At 36.8% G+C, this 25934-nt stretch overlaps 1 protein-coding gene across 1 annotated transcript; it reads left to right on the top strand.

Annotated features, from left to right (window-relative positions):
• The first annotated feature begins 375 nt into the window (after positions 1–375).
• Positions 376–25217, top strand: LOC310718276 (dual specificity testis-specific protein kinase 2). Its single transcript, XM_083527038.1, has 10 exons — positions 376–509; positions 2131–2222; positions 12213–12406; positions 13190–13311; positions 14417–14465; positions 16523–16672; positions 21040–21207; positions 21346–21429; positions 21596–21682; positions 24115–25217. The coding sequence occupies exons 2-10, from the start codon at positions 2192–2194 to the stop codon at positions 24217–24219; spliced, it is 990 nt and encodes a 329-aa protein (XP_083383164.1). The 5' UTR covers positions 376–509; positions 2131–2191; the 3' UTR covers positions 24220–25217.
• The last annotated feature ends 717 nt before the right edge of the window (positions 25218–25934 follow it).

Below are 25934 nucleotides of genomic sequence, written 5' to 3' on the forward strand. Positions count from 1 at the left end.
CAGAAATAGCATGATGAATCATTAGCACTGTGGTGTATGTGTCAATCTGAGCAGGTGGCTATAACAGGCTGATGCATCTCAGCGAGGCAGCACAAGTCATAAGAAAATGTGCAATTTGTGTGCTATTTATTAATTTAGGTATTTATTTGTTTGTTTTAGAATATATTCAGAATTTCTTTTTTCTCTGTGTGTGTTTGTGTGTTTCAACCGCCATTTACATTGAACAGGAGTTAAAATACAGGCAGAAATTAACTGAGCTCTCATGGTGATAACAGCCACTTGTTTCTATGACAACCAATCAAACCGTGCATGTGCATTAGCATATTTGTCCCCTCCCACGCAGTTGTGCATGTGTGAGAGAGAGAGAGAGAGAGAGAGCGAGAGAAAGAGAGAGAGGAAGGAAGAAAGACAGAGTGTGTGGATGATCTGATGTGTTGAAGCAATGCTGCATTAAACAGACTGTATCTTTCATCTAAACACTCTGCACTTTACTAAACCTGCACATCAAGGTAGGTTAACCTTCCCTTTCTTTCTGCAGTGCATTAAATATCAAATGTTTACCCTTTTTCTATAGTTATGGAAATAAATTTATTATTGACAATTTAGTTGTTATTCTTAAACAAAACTGAATTCAAAAGTTGTTTAGAAATGGATAAAGCAATACAATAGGAGGCTGTAATTTGCCTCCTGGAAAAAAAAGTGGATGTTCTGCCTTATAATCAGGGAATTAGTTGTTCATGTTAGTTATAGCATTAACTAGTGTCTCATGTTCATTCTACAAAACTGAACTATAAATGGACAAAAAAAACCTGATATGAATAATAAAAATGATAGGTTGTATAGATTGTTTATCATAGATTAAAACTGTCCAGTATGGTAGAAAAAACTCAACAAAAGAATAACTTTTTAAAGCTGTATGAACAGAATTTATAACAGAAATGATGTAACACCACAAATACGTACATCTATAGACAAAAAGAACGACAGGTCATCTAGGTGCTGTTTGTAGCTCTTTAAATGTCATTTATAACAAAATGTCATGGTTGTTGAGCTGCTCAGTGCTTTCAACAGTAATTGTAGGTATAAACATATAAGAAATTAAAGTTAAAGTTTCTCTAAAGTTTCAATGGTGAGCCAACAGTTTATAGCTACTCTATCACATGTCATAACAAGAAAACAATTGATTTGTTTTACACACACACACACACACACACACACACACACACACACACACACACACACACACACACACATATATATATATATGTAATTTCTAAAACATTTTGCAATTTCTTGGCTAAAACCAATAATGTATTTGCAAGCCATACGTTCTCTAGGACACTGTCACTGTTGTTGTTTCCATTTTCTGTTAGAAATAACAGTCTAAATATGGCAGTGCAACATTTAATATCCATAATGGACCCTTTGCATTCAGCACATGACCATATGTTCTACCTACAAACTTGTTCTCATCTTTCCCATGTGTATGTTTAAATTAAATGGCTTTGGTCATGCCAGCAATAACACTTAAAGACATAATGTCAGAATGAATCCAAAACAAAGTACTGTGCAATTTGTTATAGGTGTAATATATTTAACTGTAGTTGAGTATAAAACTACATCAGCAACTCATCAGAGTTTTTCAAACTCAGGTATAATTGTGCCCAAAGGGATTAAATTGGTAAAGCTCCACCTGCTCTAGCATGTTTAAGTAGAAACAAAGGCAAGCATTGACATGCTCTTCACATCTATCTATCTATCTATCTATCTATCTATCTATCTATCTATCTATCTATCTATCTATCTATCTATCTATCTATCTATCTATCTATCTATCTATCTATCTATCTATCTATCTATAAATGTATCCGTGCTATTATAATTATGTGTTAACACGAAATGTGTCAAGCATGAAATATAATATCATCAACAATGACACTTATTCTCTACCATTCTTCATATGTTACTCATTTGTTCATGTTCAGTTTTCATCCTTGGTCAGGTTGTTCATCGTGCACCTCTTTATTCTTGTGTTGCAGTTGTTGCATATTGTTGCTTTGCTTGCACATTGTGTTTGTGTGTGTTCATTGTTACATATGTGTCTGCTTTTCCTTTGCACTTTTTCATTAGGATTCCATCAGCTGTTCAACACTGTAATGCTCTGACAGGGTTTCTACACACAGCCATCGAGATGAATGTGAATAGCTTATTAAACAAATGGAGTAAGTAATAAATGCTTGAATTGCTCCCAGTTATAGGTGATTGCTGATCAGTTTGATTTGAGGCCTTGTATGAAAGGCAGCTGTAATCATGCTAATTTTCTCAATGATGCATACTAGGCTAATCACTGGTGCACCATTAATAGCATTTGTATATTTAATATGACAAATAGGAAAATTAGCTTTGTGTAAATACATTAGATGAGTTCCTTCCTGTCCTAATACAATAGTAAAACCCTGTGAAACCAAATTAGTAAAACCTTGGTCACTGTCTAAACTCTTACAAATTATACTTTAAATACACTATAATAGAATATTTGTCATACAAATGCAATAAAAGTCTGCATTCTGATTGGACAGACGATGGACAGTTAACAATCGCAGAGGGTTTTTACCACCCGGAAAATGATTTCCTTCCAATTCGAATACGTTTTTTTTTTTTATTTCTCTTAAAGAAAACATAATCTGTCAACAAAATTCTTTAATAAAATATTGTGGCTTTTATTAATTTTATTTCTACTTTTATTAAATGTATTCTTTGCACATTCACTACACTTCATAGGTGATTCTGGGATAAACATATATGTACAATACACATAGTATACAATATCATGTGTTTGTGCATATAAATAGACAGAAGAGGTGACATGCTGGCGTGGTACACGTAAGAACACAGTCTGCACTGTTGACTTCTAATGTTACACGGAAGTGTTGCCTCAGTAGGTTTGCAGCCATCATGTCCTGTGTGGTTTGTCACCTATATTACATTTAAAGGGCCAGGCATATTGCTGGCACACTGCTGTTGATGGAAACATAGCATTTAAGAGAAATTGAATAGATGTACAAGCAAAGGACCATACCTGCTACTGTAGTGCAAGATATAAAACAGAAATATCAGTTTTTGATGTCTCAGTGGGATGATGTATTATCAGATTTAGACAGCAGGGACTGTGGGGAAAAAAACACCATTGAAAAATCAACTTTGCTTAATGGACTATAATGAGTCTTTGTGTAATCCTATCACTATTTCTGCTCTTCCTAGTTATTGAATAAATTCATGTTTTATGTTTGCAAATCTATACAGATCTATGAATCTATGAATTGCTTAATGGTTAATGCTAAAACGCTGTTGAGTTTTTAAATCTGATAAAAAAATTCATAATGTGTTTGACTGAATCAAATTACAGGTATCGATTCGCTCATTCGAATACATTAACATTTTTTATACTAAAAGCTTATTCAGATACACCTGAAATCCAGACACTTGATGAAATATAAACCTAGTAATAATTAAAAAAAAATTGTTTATCACATCACAAGATATTGTGAACATGAGTTATTGCCACCCTGAAGCCGATTATTTTTCCAAACAACATGTCCTGAAATTAAACATATAAATGTGTTATGTAACAAACCAAAAAGTACAAATTTTGATATGGTGATGTTTTCTGCAGACATCTATTAACATTTATGGAACCATTTCCTTTTCAATAGAAGCACAACGCACCCTTATTAACTTAAAGAGAATCACTTTATTGCTGTTATAACAAAAGTGATAACGTTTTATTCTTTAATGCTGGTAGTGCATATAATCAAGACTTTTGATTATCTAATTTATACAGTTGAGGGTTTAAGGCCTTGTTTAGGGGACATCAGTGACAGTTTGATGGGAATAATTTGAACTTCCAATCAGAAAACCATCCATACCAGAACATCCTTTATTCTTTAAAAACTGGTCTAAAGCACATTGTATACAATCATAACCTGAGCCCAATAGTAGTAGTATATCGAAAATAGTATGGTAAATAATGTTTTTTTGCTCTGTGATGGGATGTTTTAATGATCAGGACCAATGAATAGCAACTTCATTCAGTACACATCCTGTACACAACCGTGACCCCTAACCCACACACTCCTCAATCCTCTCTCAATCGTTCTCAACATCTCTCTATTTGTTTGCTCGAGCTCTTAATTAATGATGGCGAATTCCTGTAGTAAGCAAGGCGTATTTCAGTCGTCTGTGTGTGAGAACCTCCCTGTCTGTATCCTGAACAGTACTTTAGCATTAGGCAGGAAAGTACACTGTGCCACTTCCCCTTTCCTCACCACACACACACACACACACACACACACACACACACACACACACACACACACACACACACACACACACACAAAACCATGTTCCTGTATCAGGACTGACCTCTAAACTGTTTTGTGTTCATTCTCTCATTGCCAAATCCTTGGACTTGTCAAGGTTTGGCAAATACACCTTTAATTTCATTACATTATCACAGAAAACAGGTGATAAGCCTATATTTCAGCTCTTGAATTCATTGTACAACATGATCCAAAAGACTGTCCAATACTTAAAAACTACATAATAGTGCATTGTATTATGAGATTAAAGTGTTCAAATAAAGTGTACTGCGTCATAATAAAGCACAAGGTGTGCATAGAGGAATGCTTTCTCTTTTTGTCTGTAACAGGAAGACTCACAAGTTCCCAATGATACTACTTCACCTTTTTTAGTTCGCATTTCTAGTTCGCTAACACTCATTCGTAAGCATGCAGAAGTGTAATACCGTTCAGGTCTGTTGTAATCGCACGTCATTGTGCAACCTTTTCCCACCTTTGGCCTCGTTCCAGTTCCACAAACGCAGCCTGACTCTCAGAAACAGAAAGCATTCAGCACACCATTGATCCCTAGTGGGAAATGTTTGGCAGCTTGTGCTGTTGTTAGAAAGACAGTCATCTTTAAAAGGAGGATTTGTGGGAATTGGAGAAATGCTTCAATGTGTCGTAAAGAGTATCGAGTTAAGAGCTGGCTGCTATAAATTCATCTGCAGATAAGAGCGCATTGAGGAAGTGCATGACGCACAAGTGTGTTAATTTAGTTAAAAAAGGGAGGAACTCGTAGGAATATTTTATATTTGATTCAACAGATATGAGCAGATATTAGAATTGATCATTTGAGCGAAATTGGTTATACATACCGATATGTGAAGATAAAGAATTTATGTGTTGAGCACATATTTACCCATTTGTTCGTCATATTTACCCATATATGTTCGTTGAATTATTTATTCTCAGTGCTTTATCAGGGTCTGGGTCAGGGTGATCCAAAGCCTTTGCCAAGAATGCTGGGTGTAAGGAAGGTACAGTATACACCCTTGATGGGATGCTAGCCCATCACCATGGGCCAAATTACAAAAGACCAAAGAGACCAAATTACATACTTTTACACATAGCTTAGCCAATCGACTCAACCAGTGTGCTTTGGAGGGTGGTAATAAACCATATATCTTGGTTTTAATAGTACATTTTGACAAGCTTTGACTGAATGAAAATTAAGACTTTGATACTTAAACCTTCCTGTAGTCTAGCTGTAACAAATGGCAACTCATATACAAAAAGTTTCCTTTTAGCTTTATGTAAAAACTACATAATTGCTGTTCAGTTTTAGTAAATGTCTGTAACTAAACCTGCTATTCCAATCTCTCTGCATTTCACTAATTTATTAACACATTTAATAAATAAATTGATCAATCACAGGAACTCTCAATTAATCCAGATTCTTTCCAGATTTAGTCATTGATTTTATACTCCTGGTTCTACAAAATCTTGACATTTGCTGCCTTTATATTAAAAATGATAATTTTTTTACTTAATTTCTTAACTTTTTAGCTAAATTTTTTAGTTGATTGCCAACTTTTACCTGTTCCTACCATATGCCTTTTGATTTCGCTTGTTTTTTTTTTTTGGTTATTTTTTTGGTTTTGGACGTTTTTTCTGGTTTGAATGACTTTATTGTACATTTATTCGTCAATCACTGTGAATCAATATTAGTTCATATCTAACCAAATAGTATCACCACAGGAGCAGATGTTTGATTTGAGGACATGCTGTTTCGAAAATGATCACCCTAATGGTGATAATGATAACTCGTGTTCACATCAGACCACGATACACTAACACGCTGTTCATTATTTTCCCATAAGTATAAAATTATTTTCTACCCTGCAAAATAGCATCGATTCTAAATTTTGTCTAGGAGCAGCTGTGTGATGTAAACAAAACAGAGAAACAGAAGTTTGTTACAGATGTTAGGAATGTCATGTTGCCCACTGGTTTGCCCTTTTCCATAGCGAAGTAGTGGGAGAAAATGTGAGGGGGAGAGCACTGAGCCGTTTGCCAAAGTTTTCGCATTGGGCCGAAACACCACTATACAAATCCGATATCAATTTATATATAAACTTTTTAGTAACCTAATAATCGTTAAAGTAATAAAAAGAATAGAGCGAAATTAATCGTTTCGGTCTCATCTTATTTAAATAGAAAATGTATTTACATATTTACATTAACCCTAACCCTATTTTATATACATACTGACAACAGTATATGTATATATTGACAATAAACTAGACTACTATTAGATGTTCATTTTAAGGTTTTCCATATTTTCTTGATCTATTATTTTATTAGTCATTTATTCATTCAGTCTCTAGCTTCATGTTTCATTTGACAGCAAAGAAAGAACAGAATATGCAGTCCTCATTTTCTATGCAAGATCCATAAAACCTGCAGGTTATATTGAATTGAAAATTCAGTCCAGAAAATTATTGATGGTTATCTGATACAGTGTATACAATAAATGCTGTGACTATATGTACTGAACATTATTAGAATTGTTATAAAATTAAAAAATCACAACCAAAAGTAAAAGTCTCATTAAATCACTATAAAAGGAAACTCAAATATGCTGTTGAAGGATAATCACTTAAATGAAAAAAAAAACCAACACAATCTTGTATGAACATGTAATCATGAACGCATGATGTGTAACAACTATTTCAAGCAAACGCAACTCTTTTAAACAAACATTTGTTACTGGAGCTGGTGGAGAAATGACGCTGTTTCATTGTCAGTCTTCTCTCAAGCATGAGTTACTGGAATGTCAATGTTGTGTACTGACGCTTTATCACCTCTCGGGGCTCTGTGAAATCCACACATCTTTCGCAAGTCGCAATGCTTTTACATGACTGGACTCTAAAAGTTATGCAGGGCTGCTGTCTATTTTTTTACTTCTTCTTTCATTGTTTTTATCCTGAATGTAAAATGACGTCCTCACAGAAGGATAGAAACAACTAAAGAAGAAGTTCAAAAATAGACAGCAGACCTGCATAAAGTTTAGAGTCCAGTCATGTAAAAGCATTGCGACTTGAGAAAGATGTGCAGATTTCACAGAGCCCCAAGAGACAGTAAAGCTTTTACATGACTGGACTCTAAACTTTATGCAGGTCAGCTGTCTATTTATTAACGTTGGTTCTATCCATCAGTGAGGACGTAATTTAACATTCAGGGTAGAAAATAAGAATCATTTTAGAAATAAAATGAAGAACAACAGGTGGTGTGATGAGACCAATGTGAACTGGAACCCTTTTCTTTGTTTGAAAAAATTACAGCTCTAATGGTTAAGTACCAACACTGGAGACTCTTTTAAAAAGACAGTGAATAATCAGATTATAGTTCACCATGTTATCATGTCACTAAGATATGTTTCTGCAGACATACACAGAATAACAACGAGCTGTGACTATATAAAGCTAGACAGCACATTGACACCATGCCTCCTGGTGATATATGATAAATCACACTTCACATTGGACTGCCAACTCAGGGAATTTTTTCTTACCATTGTTGCCAGTGGCTTGTTAAAATGGGGGTTTAAACTTATAGGCATTAACATATACACTACATAAAAAAATTATAATCTATTTATCTCAGTAAAGGTTTTTTGAGAAAAATGTCAATTGTTAAAAGCGAAATTTAATTGATCTAAATGGAATTTGTACAGATAGACATTTTAGCAACCCTGCATGAAGAAGTTCCTTTGTGGTTAGAGTAACTGTGGTTTCAGAGCAGAAGCCGGCAGCTTACTGCACTGGAATTTACTCACTTGTGTGTAACTTCTAGCTGTGTAGATTCTGTCATCACCTTGCAGAAAGGTTGAGGTAAAAAAAACTCATCAGAAAACATAATGCTGTGGACTGACACACTGATCACATTACATGTTGATACAAAACCTTGTCTTCTTCAGGAAGCTGTTATTTGTGTTTCAGAAACTGCAAGGTGTTGGGATAATAATGTGCTGTACTTAAATAAAGTGCATCGAGTGCAACCTAGTGCAAACAGTGCAGACTAAAAACAGTACAGACAGACAGGCAACACTAGATAACACAAGACAGTGTGGGACAATACACATAACATAACATAACATAACATAACATAACATAACATAACATAACATAACATAACATAACATAACATAAGATAGCACCAACCAGTAAACCTACTGTATACTCAAAATATACAGTACTGTGCATAGAGGACAATCAAGACTATAAATGAGAGTATATGTAAACAAACACAAGGCAGTGCAAAAACAAACAGTCAGGCTAAATATGGTAAAAAGCACCATTTTAATATAACTTCAATATAACCTCTAATTGAAAAAATGTCTTGTATGTACGTACATAGAGCCTATACTGCAGAAGAAACATTAGTGCAAGTGGGTACAAGGAACTCCTTGTTAGCTTATTATTAGCTGTGTGTTTTGTTTTGTTTTTTTTACAATTCTGGCATGTCTGTCTGTGGGTGGGTTTGTGCTGAGAGACATGAGAAAGTGAGAAATAGAGAGACATGTAGACAAACAGAAAGATAGACAGAAAAACAGAGATGAAATGGCTGAGAGGAAAGTAGAGGAGAGATAAGAAAAAAGAGACAGTGAGAGAAACAGAGATGCAGAGACAGACATCAGAGAGCGACAAGATAAAGAAAGAGAAGGAGAAAAAGAGAGAGAGAGAGAGAGAGAGAGAGAGAGAGAGAGAGAGAGAGAGAGAGAGAGAGAGAGAGAGAGACCAACAGACAGACAGAAAGACTGTCAAAGAGAAAATTACAGACAGGTAGATGACAATCCAGTGTCAGTGACGTATATTTATTATTGTGTGTGTGTGTGTGTGTGTGTGTGTGTGTGTGTGTGTGTGTGTGTGTGTGTGTGTGTGTGTGTGTGTGTGTGCACTACTTCCATGATTATCATTTGTCAAAACACAAAACCAGGCCAAGTGTTTAAGAGGGCCAGTTTATAGTTTCCTTACTTGCACTAAAGACTCCAGCCTTGGAACTCATACCACCCGCAAGATAAACTCCTCCACAAACCAGCACTATCCTCCCAATCACCATGAGTAATACTGAGAATTCAAGATTGAGTGAAAATTTTATCCACACACTCAAACAAACATGCTGTGGTACCATCTGGTGTGAGTTGTAAATTTGAACGCTTGTGACCAAAAGTGTACTTTACATTATTCTTCCTTGAGTGTAAATAAAGTCTATCAGCCAAAAATGTCTGTGAGTGAGTGTCAGAGCTGAGCTAAGACAGTGAAAGACTGTATTTTAAATGCCAAATTCATTTAAAATTACTTTGCTTTGTAAATATGATTTTAAGGCTGTGTAAAGAGTGTGTGGATTTGAGCTTAGCAGTTTTGATTTTATTAACTCTGTACACCACTTGGACTAATCAATTATATATAAAGGAAAAGGCCACACTGAACTTGTTGCATGTTGCATGTTGCAACAGTAGTCTTTAGTGGCATTGCAAACACCCTGGGACAAGCACAATTCATTTTATTTTAGTGAACACACAATGCCTGTTGGGCAAATCATGGTTTCTTCATCTCTAACTAAAGACAGCAATGCATCAGTGTTTTCGTCTTTCAGACGGTCTAGTTTTCATATTTCCTCACTTAGACATCCTACTCATCTTAACCTTATCTGGTAATCACTACTGTAGCAGTGTCTCGCACTGACCTCAAAGCAGCAGACAACAGTTACTCTCTCACAGCCATAATGAAAATATTGCTTAACATCATTGTGTTTCCTTTTATACATTTAAGCCATATCAGTCATGCAGGTCTACATGTGACCCCTCTCTTCACCTTTGACTGTTTTCGTATTGTGATAGAAATGGCATCAAATTTTAACTTGCTCAGAGCGCTGCTCTTTACCAGACTTGATTATCACTGATAAAAACAAAAAGATAATTAAACACTTCTGACATTAAAATCAAGCTTTTGTGCCAGTTCTCTTTCATCTGCCCACCTACAGTGCATCTGGAAAATTTCCAGCACTTAATTCTTTTCACATAATTCTACAAACAATACCAAATAATGACTACGTGAAACAAGTTTCTTTTAATTTCTTAAAAATATATTTTTTTTTAATAAATCACATGTACATAAGTATACACCGCCTTGGCCACTCAAAATTGAGCACAGGTGCATCTTGTTTCCACTGATCATCCTTATGATGTTTCTACAACTTGATTCAGTCGATTGGACACGATTTGGAAAGGCACACATCTATTTGAGGTCCCACAGTAATAGTGCATGTCAGAGCATAAACCAAGCCATGAAGTCCAAGCAATTGTCTGTAGACCCCAGAGACAGGATTGTATCGAGGCACAGATCTGGGGAAGAAAAGTTTCTGCAGTGGCCTCCATCATCCATAAATGTTTGGAACCACACGGACTCTTCCTTAAGCGGGCCGCCCGACCAAACGAGCGATCGGGGGAGAAGCGCCTTGGTCAAAAGTCCATAAAAGTCACATGACAGCCCACCAGGAGTTTGCCAAAAGGCACCTGAAGGAGTTTCAGACCATGAGAAACAAAGTTGAACTCTTTGACCTGAATGTCAAGTGTCATGTCTGAAGGAAACCAGGCACTGCTCATCACCTGGCCAATACCACTCAGAATGGTGGTGGCAGCATCATGTTGTGGGGATGCTTTTTAGATTGCAGGAACTGAGATACTGGTCAGGATTGAGGGAAGGATGAATGCAGCAATCTACAGAGACATTCTTAATGAAAACCTGCCCCAGAGCACTCTGGATCTCAGACTGGGGAGACAATTCAACTTCCAACAGGAAAACGACCCTAAGCACACAGCCAAGATAACAAAAGAATGGCTACAGAACGGCTCTGTGAATGGAGTAGAGCTGTAACATAACAAAATGTAAAGCGCTGTGAATACTTTCTAGACTCACTGTACATAAGTGAAGTGTCTGTGTGTCGATTATAATGAACTGTCCAGACCAAGCTACAGGTTTGCTTTGATAATATGCTGCTTATTCAGGCTTGTGTTTTGATATGAAGTGCTTTAGATGTTATAGAGTAGTTCACAAAGAAAAGCTCAAATATTATTTGATAACGACTTGTAAGTTTTGCCATCATCAATTAGCACCTCAAATAGCAACTTCATTCAGAAGCAAAAACTTAATCTTTGTCCTGGCCTGCTGATGCGTTATGGCCTTGGAAAACAATTAAAATGGTGAAACATGACAAATGTATATACAAAAATATTGGGACAACTGACTGTTCAAGACATATGTGGTTCTTGGGTTATAATAAAGTTGGAGGCATGCAATTGTATAGGATTTCTCTGGATGCGGTACTGTAGCTTAAAATTTCCCTTCACTTAAAATTGGAATTCTGATATGTATATGATATGCATATGTATGATATTCCAATTCATTGAGTTGAGGTCAAAGCTCAAAAATATATATATATTTTTTTACTTTTTTTATGTGTGTGTGAATGCACTAAAAAGATTTACATTCTGACCAATCAGAATAAAGAATTCAGCAGCACATATTGAAGATTAAAAAAAGTTGACTTTATCCTCAACTTTATTTATAGACTGCCTGTTTTGCCTGAATATAAAACTTAATAAACATGATATTGGGAGAAAATTCAGTATTGATGTTTTATTAGAATAAAGCTCTCAAAGTACACGGTATTATACGAAAAGCCCAATGCCAGTCAAAACCAGCACACACCTGGATGGCTTTTTAAAATTTAATTATTATTATTATTTTTTCATTGTGTCTTTGTGCCATGTACAGGTTTAATATTTTCTTTACAACATTTGTGTTGTAGCTCAGATCCACAGGATGTGTGAAGTGGATGTGCCGTCTGAGCCGAGCAGTCCTACACTGTACAGCGAGTCATCAGATGCATACTACCACGTCGACCGCTGGCAGAAGCTGCGCACAGCTGTGAGGAAACTCGAGTTCTGGGAGAATTTCAGCCATGAACTTATTGGGAGTGGCTTCTTCTCCAAAGTCTATAAGGTAAGAAGATGCTGCTTGTCATAGGTGTTGGGATGTCTGGTGGAAACTCTCTCAGAAAGTATACAAACACTTTGTTACTGTACTTAAGTAGATTTTTCGGGTATCAGTACTTTGTTTAATTATTTGTTTTTTTATTTTCACTCATTACTTTTTTACACAAATATCTGCACTTTCTACTTCTTACATTTTTTAACCATTCTGGCTACTTTAGTTTTAATCTATTTGGTGATATGATAAATCTTTTTTCTTCTCATTAAGTGCGTTTTTCAGGCCATCAACATTTTCAATCTACCACTAGTGTACCATTTCCTGGCTATATATATATATATATATATATATATATATATATATATATATATATATATATATATATATATATATATATATATATATATATATATATATATATATATCTGTGTGTGTGTGTGTGTGTGTGTGTGTGTGTGTGTGTGTGTGTGTGTGTGTGTGTTTGTACGTCTGTGTGTATATATGCTGCTAAAATAAATATTCAGTATGTTATTTTTTTTAACATCTTTCTTTTTAAAATCTGTTTACATTTATGCATATCTTAAAGAAATTGTGACACTTTCTGACCAATCATAATACAGAATTCAAAATGACTATTAGTTGAAGATTAAAGGATTATATTTGAAAGATTTATAAAAAAAAAACCCAAATGAAATAAATTCAGATACAAATACATTTAAAATGATCAATTAGGCTTCTGTATACATTGTGTTATTTATATCCTAATGTCCTGGTATTGTTTGTCCTTCCTTTCAGGTGATGCACAACACCACGCGCAAGGTAATGGTGGTAAAGATCTATAAAAATGATGTGGATCAGGACAGCATCGTCCGAGAAATCAGCCTCTTACAGAAACTTTCCCACTCCAACATTGTCAGGTAAGTGTTCCTTAAATGTGCCATTAATGTTTTATACACCAGGTGATATGAGCAACTAGACCATTCCTGATTTAATCAGGATTTCATCTAATACAATAATTTTTTTTTTTTTTTTGAGGGGGTGATCTTAATGATAAGCCAGTAAAGAGGGACACAATAATGCTTTTTTCCATCTTACTTGGTTGACTCTGCATTACTGATATTTGTGAGCAAACAAAGCCTGTGACGTTCAACGCTGCCGGAATCGAGTCATAGACGGCTTAACATTATGGGCAATTTTATTTGTCTAAGCAATCTCAGTGTTTTTTGTTCCTGTTCGTTATGAAAGCGCATGACTCTTATCAAACTGTATCCCAGCTCTGTGCCCAGGAGTACTTTACACAATGTTTATCAGGCAGTTAATTTATCATGGAGCTTACTAGAAGCAGATTTGGCTGCATTAGAGCTTTTGCTGCACATAAACATTTAAGGAATTAAACATTTTCTTTTTAATACACACTACAATTGCTTTGACACTAACAACTGTAGAGTACACCTGTTACTTCATGCAATAATCACAATGGCCAGTCATGTGGCAGCACCACAATGCATATAGAAAATCTAAATCTCGTTGACCTTGACCATGGCATGGCTGCTGATGCCAGACATTCTGGTGCAGTGGTTTCAAAAACTGCTGATCTGCTGGGATTTTCACAAACAACAGTCTCGCAAGTTTACACAGTATGGTGGTAGAAACAAATAAAAAATATCTAGTGAGCAGCAGTTCTGTGGCTTGGTGATGATTGGAAGAGGTGATGCATTTCTTTTTTATTTAATCGTCATCTGTTCAGCTTTGGTAAACCAAAGTGTTCCCACTGTAACTGGGGCCTAATACGTACTTCTCTATTGTTAAAACCTACTTTGTTATGCTTTCTGATACTCCTTTCTGCTCAAGTTTGTAAAGAGTGGCTATTCAAGTCACTGTAGCTTCCCTAGCAGCTGCAGTAGCAGGTGTACAGGTTATGATTTTGAAACAAAGAGACAAAATTTTAAGCATGAAAATTGTCAGTGTCAGTGATCACATAGGGCACACATGATTACTTCTCCTTTTCTGTAACTGTTTTAGGTATCTTGGCATCTGTGTGAAAGAAGACAAGCTTTATCCTATTCTAGAGGTGAGGTCCATGTATCTATTTTACTATGTGTCAATTACCTATTTTGTCACCCTATGCATGTTGCATCCCCCACCCCTTTTCTCACTGTGACATTGCCATAGTATTTGTCATGTACCATGAAATATATAACAGGCCAAAGTACCTGTTCGTCACTTGCATAATGTTAAATTGTAAAATTCAACCAATCACACACAATGTTACATTAAACAAAATATATAAACAAATTATTTTAGTCAGGAAGTGGAGGGCAAAGTTGGTGGGGTACATTGTAGCTCTGCTTCTTCTGCAATCTGGTGGCTTGATAAGCAATTTCTGGATATGTGATTTCTTCTAAAAATGCTTTGGGAACGAGTGTCCAATCGCTCCATACTGACCAGTTGCTGCCTAGTATGTCTGAGTACAACCAGCATGCAGGACAGAGAAGCCGATGTCGAGGTCGTAGAACCTGACAAAGGTCAGTGGGGTGGACCAGCCCTCGGCGTTACAATGTCTTGGAGAGAAACTCCAATGGACCAGGCCGTAGAAGCTGCCATACCCTGGGTGGAATGAGCCTTGACTCTGAAGGGAGTGGGGAAGACCAGAGGACTCATAACATGAAGAATTGGCATCCACAATTCATCTGCTGATTGTCTGCTTATCAGCCAGAAAACCTTTCCTATGATGGCCATAGCAGACATACAGCTGCTCCGACTTCCTCCATGGGCTCGTCCTGCGAGCACTAGACACAGTTGATTTTGCTTTTCCTGGTTGGGAGCTAGAAAAGGAGGAGGGCAAAATGCCTGCAAAACGGCAGGTCTTGAGGGATGCCAGGGGCAAACTCCAGTAGAGACGGGGCCACAGAAAGAGCCTGTGGGTCCCCGACCCTCCCACGAAAGGAAAATGCTAGAAGAAAGGTGGTCTTCACTGACAGATACCTTAGGGCCACCTCGGCCAAGGGCTCGAAGGGGGGCTCAGATAAAGCCGCCAGCACAACGGGCAAGTCCCACACAGACAGTCTGGGTCATATCCCGGGCCTCAGCCTCCGGATGCCACGTAGGAAACGTGTCACTAGGGGGTGTTTCCCCAGCAAGTGGCGAGGTACAATATGCCGCGATAGCGGACATGTAAACCTTCAGGGTTGACCGAGCCAATTCTGTGGCAAACTGTTCCTGCAAGAACTCCAGAACTGGACCAACTGGGCAGTTGACTGGGTCCAACAGATGCCATTTAGCGGCATACAATCTCCTTGTGGAGGGAGCTCTGGAATAGAGGATGGTTTCTACTACCTCAGTAGAGAGAGCAGCTGCTATGAACTGCACCACCTCAGGGGCCAGAGCCACAGCTTTCATAACTCTGGGCAGGGGTGAACCAGGGTTCCGCCTGCCTGTGAGAGGAGATCCCCCCTGGGAGAAATTCCCAAGGAGGTCCCTCAAGGAGGGACATCAGGTCTGTAAACCACAGTCTGCCCGGCCAATGAGGTGCCATAAGGAGGAGACAAGCTCCTTCCTGGCGGATTCTGTCCAGAACTCTCGGGAGCAGGGGGCAAGTATTACAGGCTTACAGACTTACAGAAAGGCTTACAGATGTAGCCTCAGCCACGTCTGCACCATAGCATCCATCCCCAGGACATGGTTCCAGTTATTCATGCTCTTGAAGAGGTTGTCTTTAGCAAATTGTTTGCTGGATTTCTTCTGGGATAACGGCCATGCAAACCGACCTATTGAAGTGTGCGGCGTATGATCTAAGCATTAAGAAGAGGACCTTCCGCTTCTGCAACCTATAAAGAAATGCTGGTAGCACTTATTTTTTGAAAACAGCTTCTGCACCTGATGCACATCAAGAGTACTACTCTGAAGTATCATTTCTATAGTATTATCCCTTGAGAAAATATTCTAAAATGGTTGCTAATATGTGAGGGTGTTCTTACTTTTGTGAGATACTGTTTATGCCAAAATTGACTTTTTCTGTTACCAGTTATTAGCCTTAAGCATGTGATCAATACAACATGTGATTAACAACTTATTTTTACGGCATGGGATTTGATATTCTAACGTTTGTCTGCCTTGATCTGTGTCTAGTATGTTAGCGGTGGCTGTCTGGAGGAATTGCTAGCTCAGAAAGATGTTCCTCTGTGCTGGAGGGAGAAAGTGGACCTGGCCTCAGACATCACCAAAGGAATGATTTACCTCCACTACAAGAACATCTACCACAGAGATCTCAACTCTAAGGCAAGCCTTAGAACAAAGAATGCTTCTTGTTTTTCTTCTCTTTACATATATTTTTCTTGATCTTTGTTGTTGCCCAGCACTAGAGATGCAGTAATGTGGTGTTTGTGTGTGTGTGTGTGTGTGTGTGTGTGTGTGTGTGTGTGTGTGTGTGTGTGTGTGTGTGTGTGTGTGTGTAGCTGATGGCCATTAGTTGCTAGGATTCCCACTAGTGCTCACCAAGCCTCTAGTGATGAGCTGCAAAGCTAAAGCAGCAAGGCTAGGTCATTCTTATGCTAATACCCTCACTCCCACTCTTAGACACTCACTCACACTCTCTCTCTCTCTCTCTCTTACTCTCTCTTACTCACTCACTCACTCACTAACACACACACACACACACACACACACACACACACACACACACACACAGCCGTTCCCACATCATCTATAAATGCATGAAGCTTGCTGAGTGTAGAGTCCAGCCTCATGCACCAACCCACTCTTTTTTTATGTTTACGTTGCCCTCGGGTGAGATCAGCAACCCATTTGTTAGCCATTTAGATAAGAACAATTGGGTGCTGGGGAACAAAACGATGCACAAAGCTTGCACACAGAGCTATGCCGTCCCAGCACACTAGCTAAACACAATGAACAGTCTCCTTTCACACACAGCGGCACTGTGCAGTTGCATAAACTTGTACCAGTTTGTGAAATGCATGGACTCTGTTTTCCCAATTTATCACAATTGTGATAAGAAAATGTATTGTACAATAGCACACAGGCTTAATGGCTGAGTTTTGGAGTGACTGACATTAATATTTCCAAAGTTTTAATTTGCACTGTAATAAAAGGTATACAGTTTGCGAAATCAGGAAACTATGGCTGGCAAGACTAGCTGTTTTAAATAGTATATATCTTTAAAATAATTTTAAACAAGCAACACTAAAATAATTTTATTTTAAACCTGCAGAAAATCTAGTGCCTATATGGAAAAGCATTATACAACTCCAAAATGGTTATTTGTTGTACAGCCTTAAATCAAAAACCATTCCAAAAAATCCTTGACCCAGTTTTTTATTAACAAATTTTGCCTTCATCATACCAATGGGAAAAAAACAACACTTCTGAATATTAATTTAAAAAACTTGAAAAAAAGAATTAAGAATTAGTCCCCTGATTTAATACTTTGTAGAGTTAAATCTTGCTTTAATTTCAGCCATTAAACTTTTTGGATATGCCTGTACTAGCTTTGCACACCAAACTGGATAATACTTGTTCAATTTATTTTGCAAAATTGCTCAAGTTCAGTCAAATTCTTTGGTTAGCAGCAACGGATTGTTCAAGAACTTACACAGATTTAATTAGGGGCTCTGACTTGACCACTAAACATTCACTTTCCTATCCTTAAGTTATTGCTTTATTCTTTTGGCAGTATGCTTAGGATCATTTGTCAGGTCATTGAAAGGGTGAATGACCTGCACATCTTCAGCGCTATAGCTTTGGAGTTATTGACCAATCTCCCAGTCCCCACTAAATTAAAAAAACCTTACAACATAATGCTGCCACCCCCATGCTTCACAGTAGGTATGGTGTCTTAGTGTCTTTTGGGTGGTGTGCTGTGTTTGCTTTTGGTCAAACCTAGTGCTTGGGGTTTAGTCTATAAAGGTCTATTTTTGACCATTAAACCATTGCACCTTTTGCCAGATGGCATCAGAATCTTCCAGGTGTGTTTTTGCATTGCGCAAACGAGTGTGGAACATTTACAGGAAAGGTTTTTTACATACCACCCTGATAGTTAAAAGCCGTTGAAATCTTTTTGTAGCCTTTAATTAACTTGTACCTTTAAAGAGCTTTATCCTGGAGTCCTTTTGAAAGCACTTAGTAATTTATTTTCAGTACCATGCACTACTAACAATGGAATCGCAAAATCAACAGCTGGTTATATTAATCATCTGGAAGGAAGCATACAGTATGTTGCTCTAAAACCTATATACATTTTAGCATTGATGGTGCCTTTCCAGATGTGCAAGCTGCCCATTCTATAGGCACCAATGCACCCTCATACAGTCAGAGATGCAGGCTGATGAGGGCTGATGATAAGCCAGATGATCCCTCTCCTCTTTATTCCAGAAGGTGCAGTCTCCATGATTTCCGAAAATAATTTAAAATTTAGATTCGTCTGACCAAAGAACAGTTTTACACTTTGATTTAGTTTATCTTAAATAATATATGGCCCAGATAGATGTGATGTTTCTGGATTATGTTCAAATATGGCTTCTACTTCACAGAAGAAGAGGAAATTTTATCGAAATTCTTTTGCAGATTGGTGAACGCTTGCTCAGCTTTACTTCTGATTCTTCTGGGTTCTTCCTCTCTAATACGCACTTTTTAAACCAAATCCTTTTCATACCCAAACATTTTGCAAATTAACCTACTGTAATTAGTTGCAAAATGTTCCGTCAACTGTTTGCATTTGGTAGCACGTACTTTGCCAGTTTCTGTTGCACCATTCCAATACTTTTGAGACATGTTGCAGATTGAGAAATAGCTTTCACTTGTGGATAAACTTCAGCCTGTTAACTTTGAATTCAAAACAAATGTTGCATTGTATCGTACTATTATAGTGACTCTTGCATTTTTGTTCACTTACTGGTTTTTTTCCCACTATTCTGTGCTTGATATTGCTGAGCATTACGTAAATCTTTGGCAAAGTCTCCTGCTAAATTTAGCACTTGGGAGCCTATAGGCTAGATTCCCAAAGTACTTACATAATCACAGGCAAGCTGTAAACACTACTGCAGACCAGATGTTGAACTCCATTTCTGGCCTGTTTACCAGCACCTGTTGCCCTCTAAAAACCACTGGCTCCTGTTTAGCCTACCTCAAATAGGACTGGAGTTCCCCACTGACTCATACCATTTTGACATTATTTAAGGTCATCAGGCTTAGAAAAAACATCACTACTGATCTTGAGTCAGAAATTTCAAATCAGTCATGTGTCTAGACAGGCCTTTAATAGAGCATGCAAGAAACATAGCTTAGATAGAGGCTGTTAATATGCCCCTGGGAAGCCCAGGAACATACAGGATACACCAGAGGGGTGATGGGTAATAAGACCCTGTGGAAGAATACAGGGTCACGACTGAATAATTCATGCAGCTGTGAGAGTGATGATGGCAGTCTTCATTGAATCTGGCTGGCAGAGAGAATGCATAGGAGTTCTGTTATAGCTATCAGGTGACGCATTTCTCTCTTAGCTATTACTTCTTGTTTTTTTAATGGTTTTTATTTAGAGTGCCAGGAAAATAACCTACATTTGATCATTTCTAATAAGATTTCGAACCAAAAATGTGCCAGTTTAGTGCTCCAGATAGTCAGTTAAGCCTAAGGTAAGACAGTTTTGCACCTGCAATCATTTCTAATGAATTTAGATGGTCTGATAAACTAAAATAGAAATGAAATATTTGCCTAATTTTATAATTCATTAATACAGTCTTTCTCTCTCTTGGAAGCTTAGTAACTAACTAACTCCCCTATTATGACATCAGGCAAGCAGTAAAGGTGAAAACTAACATGTGCTTCCTTTGACACACTTGAACACTAGCCATGCTCCTCATTTTAAACTTTTGCTTTTGTTGCATTACAGTGCAGAGTAACACACTTAGAGGAATTAGAAGCCTGTTTAACTTGAGCTCACATTTATACATGAATGGCTAGTGTTGCTCTGATTGACAAGGGAGAGGGAGTATAATATCCCTTCTACTCAAAAAGTACACACAGTTTTGATCCCTTTCGTGCAAGCAATGGATCATGTAGATCATGTAGATCAGCTTTCTTTATTAGAAAACATAACACTGTGCTTCTATGTTGTATTTGTTCAAAGTACCTTATTTTAAGTAATGTATTAATAATTGACATTACATACTGCATATGTAAATGGAATGCATATAATACGACATGACAGTGTGTAAAGTGTAAAGTGGCCTGATGTAAAATTTTGTTTCTGTTAAGGCCATAGTATTATACCCTATTTGTTGTTTAGATTGTTGTTGTGAGGGTGAGAATGTAAAGATGGGAAGTTGGCTTACACTGCCCTCTTCTGGCTTAAAAGTAGTGTTACACTTAAAATTCAAAGTGAGCAGGGATTCTTTCGTAAATTACCTGGAATTTCCTGGTTAAAATGAATAAACCTTACAAATCTAAATTTACACATCACTGCCATCATCCCCGCAGTAATTAACTATTTCTAATTCAAAGACTTACTATTTTAATCTTTTAATATTTACTTTATTTCCTGCAATCTGAGACATGTTAAGTAAATTGTATTAAATATTTTCTTTATGCACAGCTTTGTTTAAATTGATTTGTCATTTGCTTTTCTACCACAGAACTGTTTGATAAGGGTGACTGCTCGTGGGAGAGAGGCTTTGGTCACAGACTTCGGTTTGGCCAGGGAAGTAGCCGAGCTTCCTGCCAAAGACCGAAAGTTGTCACTAGTCGGTTCAGCCTTCTGGATGGCACCAGAGATGTTGCGTGGTGAACCTTACGACCGCAAGGTAATGACAAATAAATATTCATGCAAATAAAACTTACATTTGTAACTTACAATTTTACAAAAACTTACAAAACTTACAATTGATTGTCTCTGACATGCTTTTATTAAGGCTGATTTGGCTTTTTTGCATTATAATTAGGTTGATGTGTTCTCCTTTGGGATAGTGCTGTGTGAAATCCTTGCAAGAATCCCAGCAGATCCAGAAATACTTCCAAGAACTCGGGTAAATGTATACATCAAAATATAAAACCATGGTCAAACAATATTGGTGTTTAAAAACTAGGGAAAAGTATTTATATTAATGCAAACCATTTTATATACAATTTTGATTTATATCTTATGCCTTTATTGCTGCATGTTCTTTTATATCATTTGTGTGTGTATTGTAGGACTATGGCTTGAACATCTCTGCTTTCAAGATGATGGTTACTGGTTGTCCACAGCGTTTACTTGACCTGGCAGCAAACTGTTGTTTGGTATGGACCTTAATAACACATCCATAAGCATTGCAAGAAGTTTTTATAAGGCAATACTAAAAAATTACTCAAGACTTCTCAAACTCGTCACAGCGCTTCATTTTATCCACATTTTGTTACATTACACAGCCTTATTCCAAAAGAAATTAAATTCATTTTTTTCCACAACATTCTATAAACAATACCCCATAATGACAACATGAAAAAGGTTTATTCGAAATCTTTGCAAATTTATAAAAAAAGAATAAAAAAAGAAAAAAAAATCACACAAATATTCACAGCCTTTGCCGTGACACTCACAAATTGAGCTCAGGTGCATCCCATTTCTACTGATTGTCCTAGAGATGTTTATACAACTTGATTGGAGTCCACCTGTGGTAAATTCAGTTAATTGGACATGATTTGAAAAGGCACATGCCTGTCTATATGAGATCCTACACTAAACAGTGCTTGTCAGTGCACAAACCAAGCCATGAAGTCAAAGGAATTGTCTGGAATTGTCTGTTGATCTCAGAGAGGATTGTATCAAGGCACAGATCTGGGGAAGGGTTAAGAAAATGTGGCCTCCATCATCGATAAATAGAAGAAGTTTGGAACAAACAGGACTCTTCCTAGGTCGGAGCCACCCGGCCAAACTGAGTGAACGGAGGAAAAGGGCCTTAGTCAGGGAGGTGACCAAGAACCCGATGGTCACTCTGAAAGAGCTCCAGTGTTTCACTGTGGAGAGAGGAGAACCTTACAGAATAGCAAACATCTCTGCAGGACTCCACCAAACAGTCAAGTTTATTTCTATATGTTTTTCACAACAGACATTGTCTCAAAGCAGCTTTACAGAATTTAACCATTAAGGTGAATGGTGTGTATTTATTTCTGATGTGCAGCCATGGTGCCTGTGGCAAGGAAAAACTCCCTTAGATATAATTAGGAACAAACTTTGAGAGGAACCAGACTCAAAAGAGGAACCATCCTCATTTGGGTGATATCAAGAGTGTGATTATAGTCTTTAAACAATACAGAACACTGGAGAGTGAGAACTAACATGAGCACTGAAGTGTAAGATTATGAGTAATGTTCTTTCTACAGCCTTTTACAGTCATTTTGGATTATGGAACCATTTGAGATTATGAAAACAGGCCTGTATGTTAGTGGCCCAGCCAGACCCCAGACTTAAACCCGATTGAACTCTGGAGAGATCTGAAAATGGCAAAGATTTCAAGCAAACTTCTTTTACGATGTCATTATGGGTTATTGTTTGTAGAATTTAATTTCTGAATATTTTCCGGCTGCACTGTACTTCAGTAAAGTACAGATAAAGCTACTTAAGTACTAAAATCAACAGTGGAGTGGTGTTTTATACTGTTTTTATGTACTGTAGCTCCATCCTTCTATTTTTCTGTGTCAGAGCACAAAGTTACAATTGTAATTCTGAAACTTTTAAAGCTCTGACAATCGATACTCCTTCTAAAAAAAATTTAGAATTAACACCTCTGCAAAGAAATGTCAATATGTAAATAATTGAGCATTTAAAAAGAATATTATCAAGACCCTAAATCCTATTTAAAAAAAACATACTTGTGAACGTCTCTAGGTTACGTATGTAACTCTAGTTCCCCTTCGGGAACGAGAAGCTGCGTCGAAACGCTTTGAGAATGCGCCTGAGTGTTCCCAAAGCGTTTCGACGCAGCGTCGAGGTACTGAATTTTGATTTAGTGCGATGCAAACAACTGTTCTAAATGACAATGTAGTAACTGATTGTGTAATTTGTAATAATTATAATAATTTGTTTACCAAACATCCTCTATGTGCAGATTAGGTGCATTTTGTCATTGTGAGAATTAAAATCCCAGCTTCACCAAACTGCCAGGGCTTGAGCGAGGCCTTAAACCTCAACTACTTAGTGGTATGAATGAGACAATTTGCTCTGGAAAAGGGCACTATAGGCACTCTATCAAGCCTTTTTTTTCTGTTTTATACAAAACCAAAAGAAATCTTATAATGAGATAAGATGAGGATGGGTTCCATCTGGAGTCTGGTTCCTCTCTAGGTTTCTTTCTTATGCCATTTCGGGGAGTTTTTCGTTGCCACAGTCGCCATCAGGGACAAACTTACACTTATAAAGAACAGTCTTATGCATGCTTTATCACCACATTATCTGTGTAAAGCTGCTTTGAGACACTGTTTATTGTTAAAAGCGCTATACAAATAAAAATGAATTGATTTGAATGAAATAATCTTATAATCTCCAGTAAATATTGTGCAAATGTTATGCCTGAATCATCACACAGTCATCTCAAAAACAGTTGTTAGGCTCAGTAATTATAAAAGCAGAAGAATAAGAATTTCCTTTTATTTTCCTTTCCTCCACTGTAGACATCACTTGTGCATATTGCTTGCATTTCTTAATATATTCGTCTGTCAAATCACTGATTCAGATAGAGGTGTTCCCGAGGCCATCATTCACCGAGGTTCTGGATGAACTGTCTGAGATCACAGAGACCCTGGAGCCGCCTACACACACAGATCTGACCACGGGCTGAGCTGTTTAACGTACACACCAGTCCTACAGAGATCTGAGCATAAGAGCAAAATCTCTTGCAGCATCGCGCTGGACAGGAGGGAAGGAGACGGAGCTGTGAGTCAGACCAGCATTGTTGATGAAACAAAGACACACAAGTTCACCCTGCTGACCTAATAAAGTTATGCAGAAAAATCAGAGCTGCTGCTAAATACATTATCAGTTCATGGACAGCGTGTTGTAGTTTGGTCTTTTAGAGTTTAGAGTTTTTAGAGCCTTAACCAGTCACATTTTTGGGGAACTGCAGTGTTTCAAAGGTTTATATATTTATTGCAAAACAATGATGATGATAATGATGATGGTGAGTACGATGATGATATTTGTTTAGCGATTCAAGCAAAAATGGTGAATCTATGATATTTTTGTAAATTCTTGTACATAAGAAGTTATGTCTATTTACACATTAGGTATTTTGTTACACAATCCTTCATATTGTATTTGTGTCTTGTTTATTGCCTTTTATTATAGTCTGCTTGCTGAGTTTTCTAAAATACTGTTTACATGGTATGAGATACATGTTGAGCTACAGTATTACTTAGTACAGGAAATATCCTGCTTTATGAAGGGAAGACCTACACATAACCATCCTTTCCACCAGTGTTTCTGTTTTTCAACCATGGAGGTTCATTCAAGAATCATAAACGCAAAAAAAAAAAGATCTAGATTTTCTGTCTTGATGTTTGTGTACAACCTTATTGATCATCTCAGCTCCTTATTTTATTTTTGAAATGTTTTAAGTATATTTTATATTTTCTTTTTTTTTTTAATTGTTGCTTTATGAATCGCGCACAACATCAAATGTATAAATTATATACACAAGAATTTAAATATTGGTATCCTTCTGTTGTTATCTAGACAATTAAAAGTGTTGAAATAAATATCTCTTTTTGTCATCTAAACATGCATTTATGGTTTGCAATGAAAGATTTTTATAAATGTAAGAAGAATCACTTTTTTTTTTACTTTGTATTAATTTGGAAATGTTCATATTTATATTGACATCATATTAATGCATAGTGATTATGTATAAGATCCAGAAAATTCCTTGCTTAAATAGGTTCATATAAATAATTACAATGAATAATTTGTTACTGCTTAACCTTAAATTATCATGTTTCAGGGAAAAAAAAAGTTTTGATTTCATAATGCTGCTTCACATTCCCACATATGGCGTTTTTTCAATAGATTTTTTTTTTTTAATGATAACCAGTAAATGCACAGAATTGTAATCGTTAGCAAATAGTGGTGTATAAGAAATAAAACAATGTAAAATGTTGTTCTTAGAAAAGAATCAGCTCCTAAGTGGTTACAGCATGTCATGATTTATTCCTCCCTACTCCTGTTCTAATATAGATGAATAGGGCTGTCATGCTCTCTCTGATCTTAAAGTATAATGAAGCCATGTAATAACTCTTTCATCAAACACAAGCTTATTACTTATTAGCTTTCATGTCTAATTAACTGCAATTTTTTTCCACATGGTCTGAACTCTTAGCTATGTTAATTATACAGTATAATAAACCAGGCTTTTTATTTATTTTTGTATTTTTTTTTACTGTGAAGTGCCTGACCACTCAATGCAAATAAGTGAACTAATCATATGCTCTTCATTTTAACAACCACCATAACAAAATCACAGTATGCACAAACTCCCCAAACAACAAAACCAGTAACAAA

This window comes from Silurus aristotelis (assembly GCF_946808225.1).
Source record: "Silurus aristotelis genome assembly, chromosome: 23".
NCBI lineage: Eukaryota > Metazoa > Chordata > Actinopteri > Siluriformes > Siluridae > Silurus > Silurus aristotelis.

What these genes read in the sequence shown, in the direction of transcription:
- LOC310718276 (XM_083527038.1), top strand. Translation starts at nt 2,192, where the DNA reads ATGAATGTGAATAGCTTATTAAACAAATGGA. An exon ending in ACAGAGATCTCAACTCTAAG is followed by an intron (nt 16,673 to 21,039) that starts GCAAGCCTTAGA and finishes TTTCTACCACAG; the next exon opens with AACTGTTTGATAAGGGTGAC. An exon ending in TGGCAGCAAACTGTTGTTTG is followed by an intron (nt 21,683 to 24,114) that starts GTATGGACCTTA and finishes TCACTGATTCAG; the next exon opens with ATAGAGGTGTTCCCGAGGCC.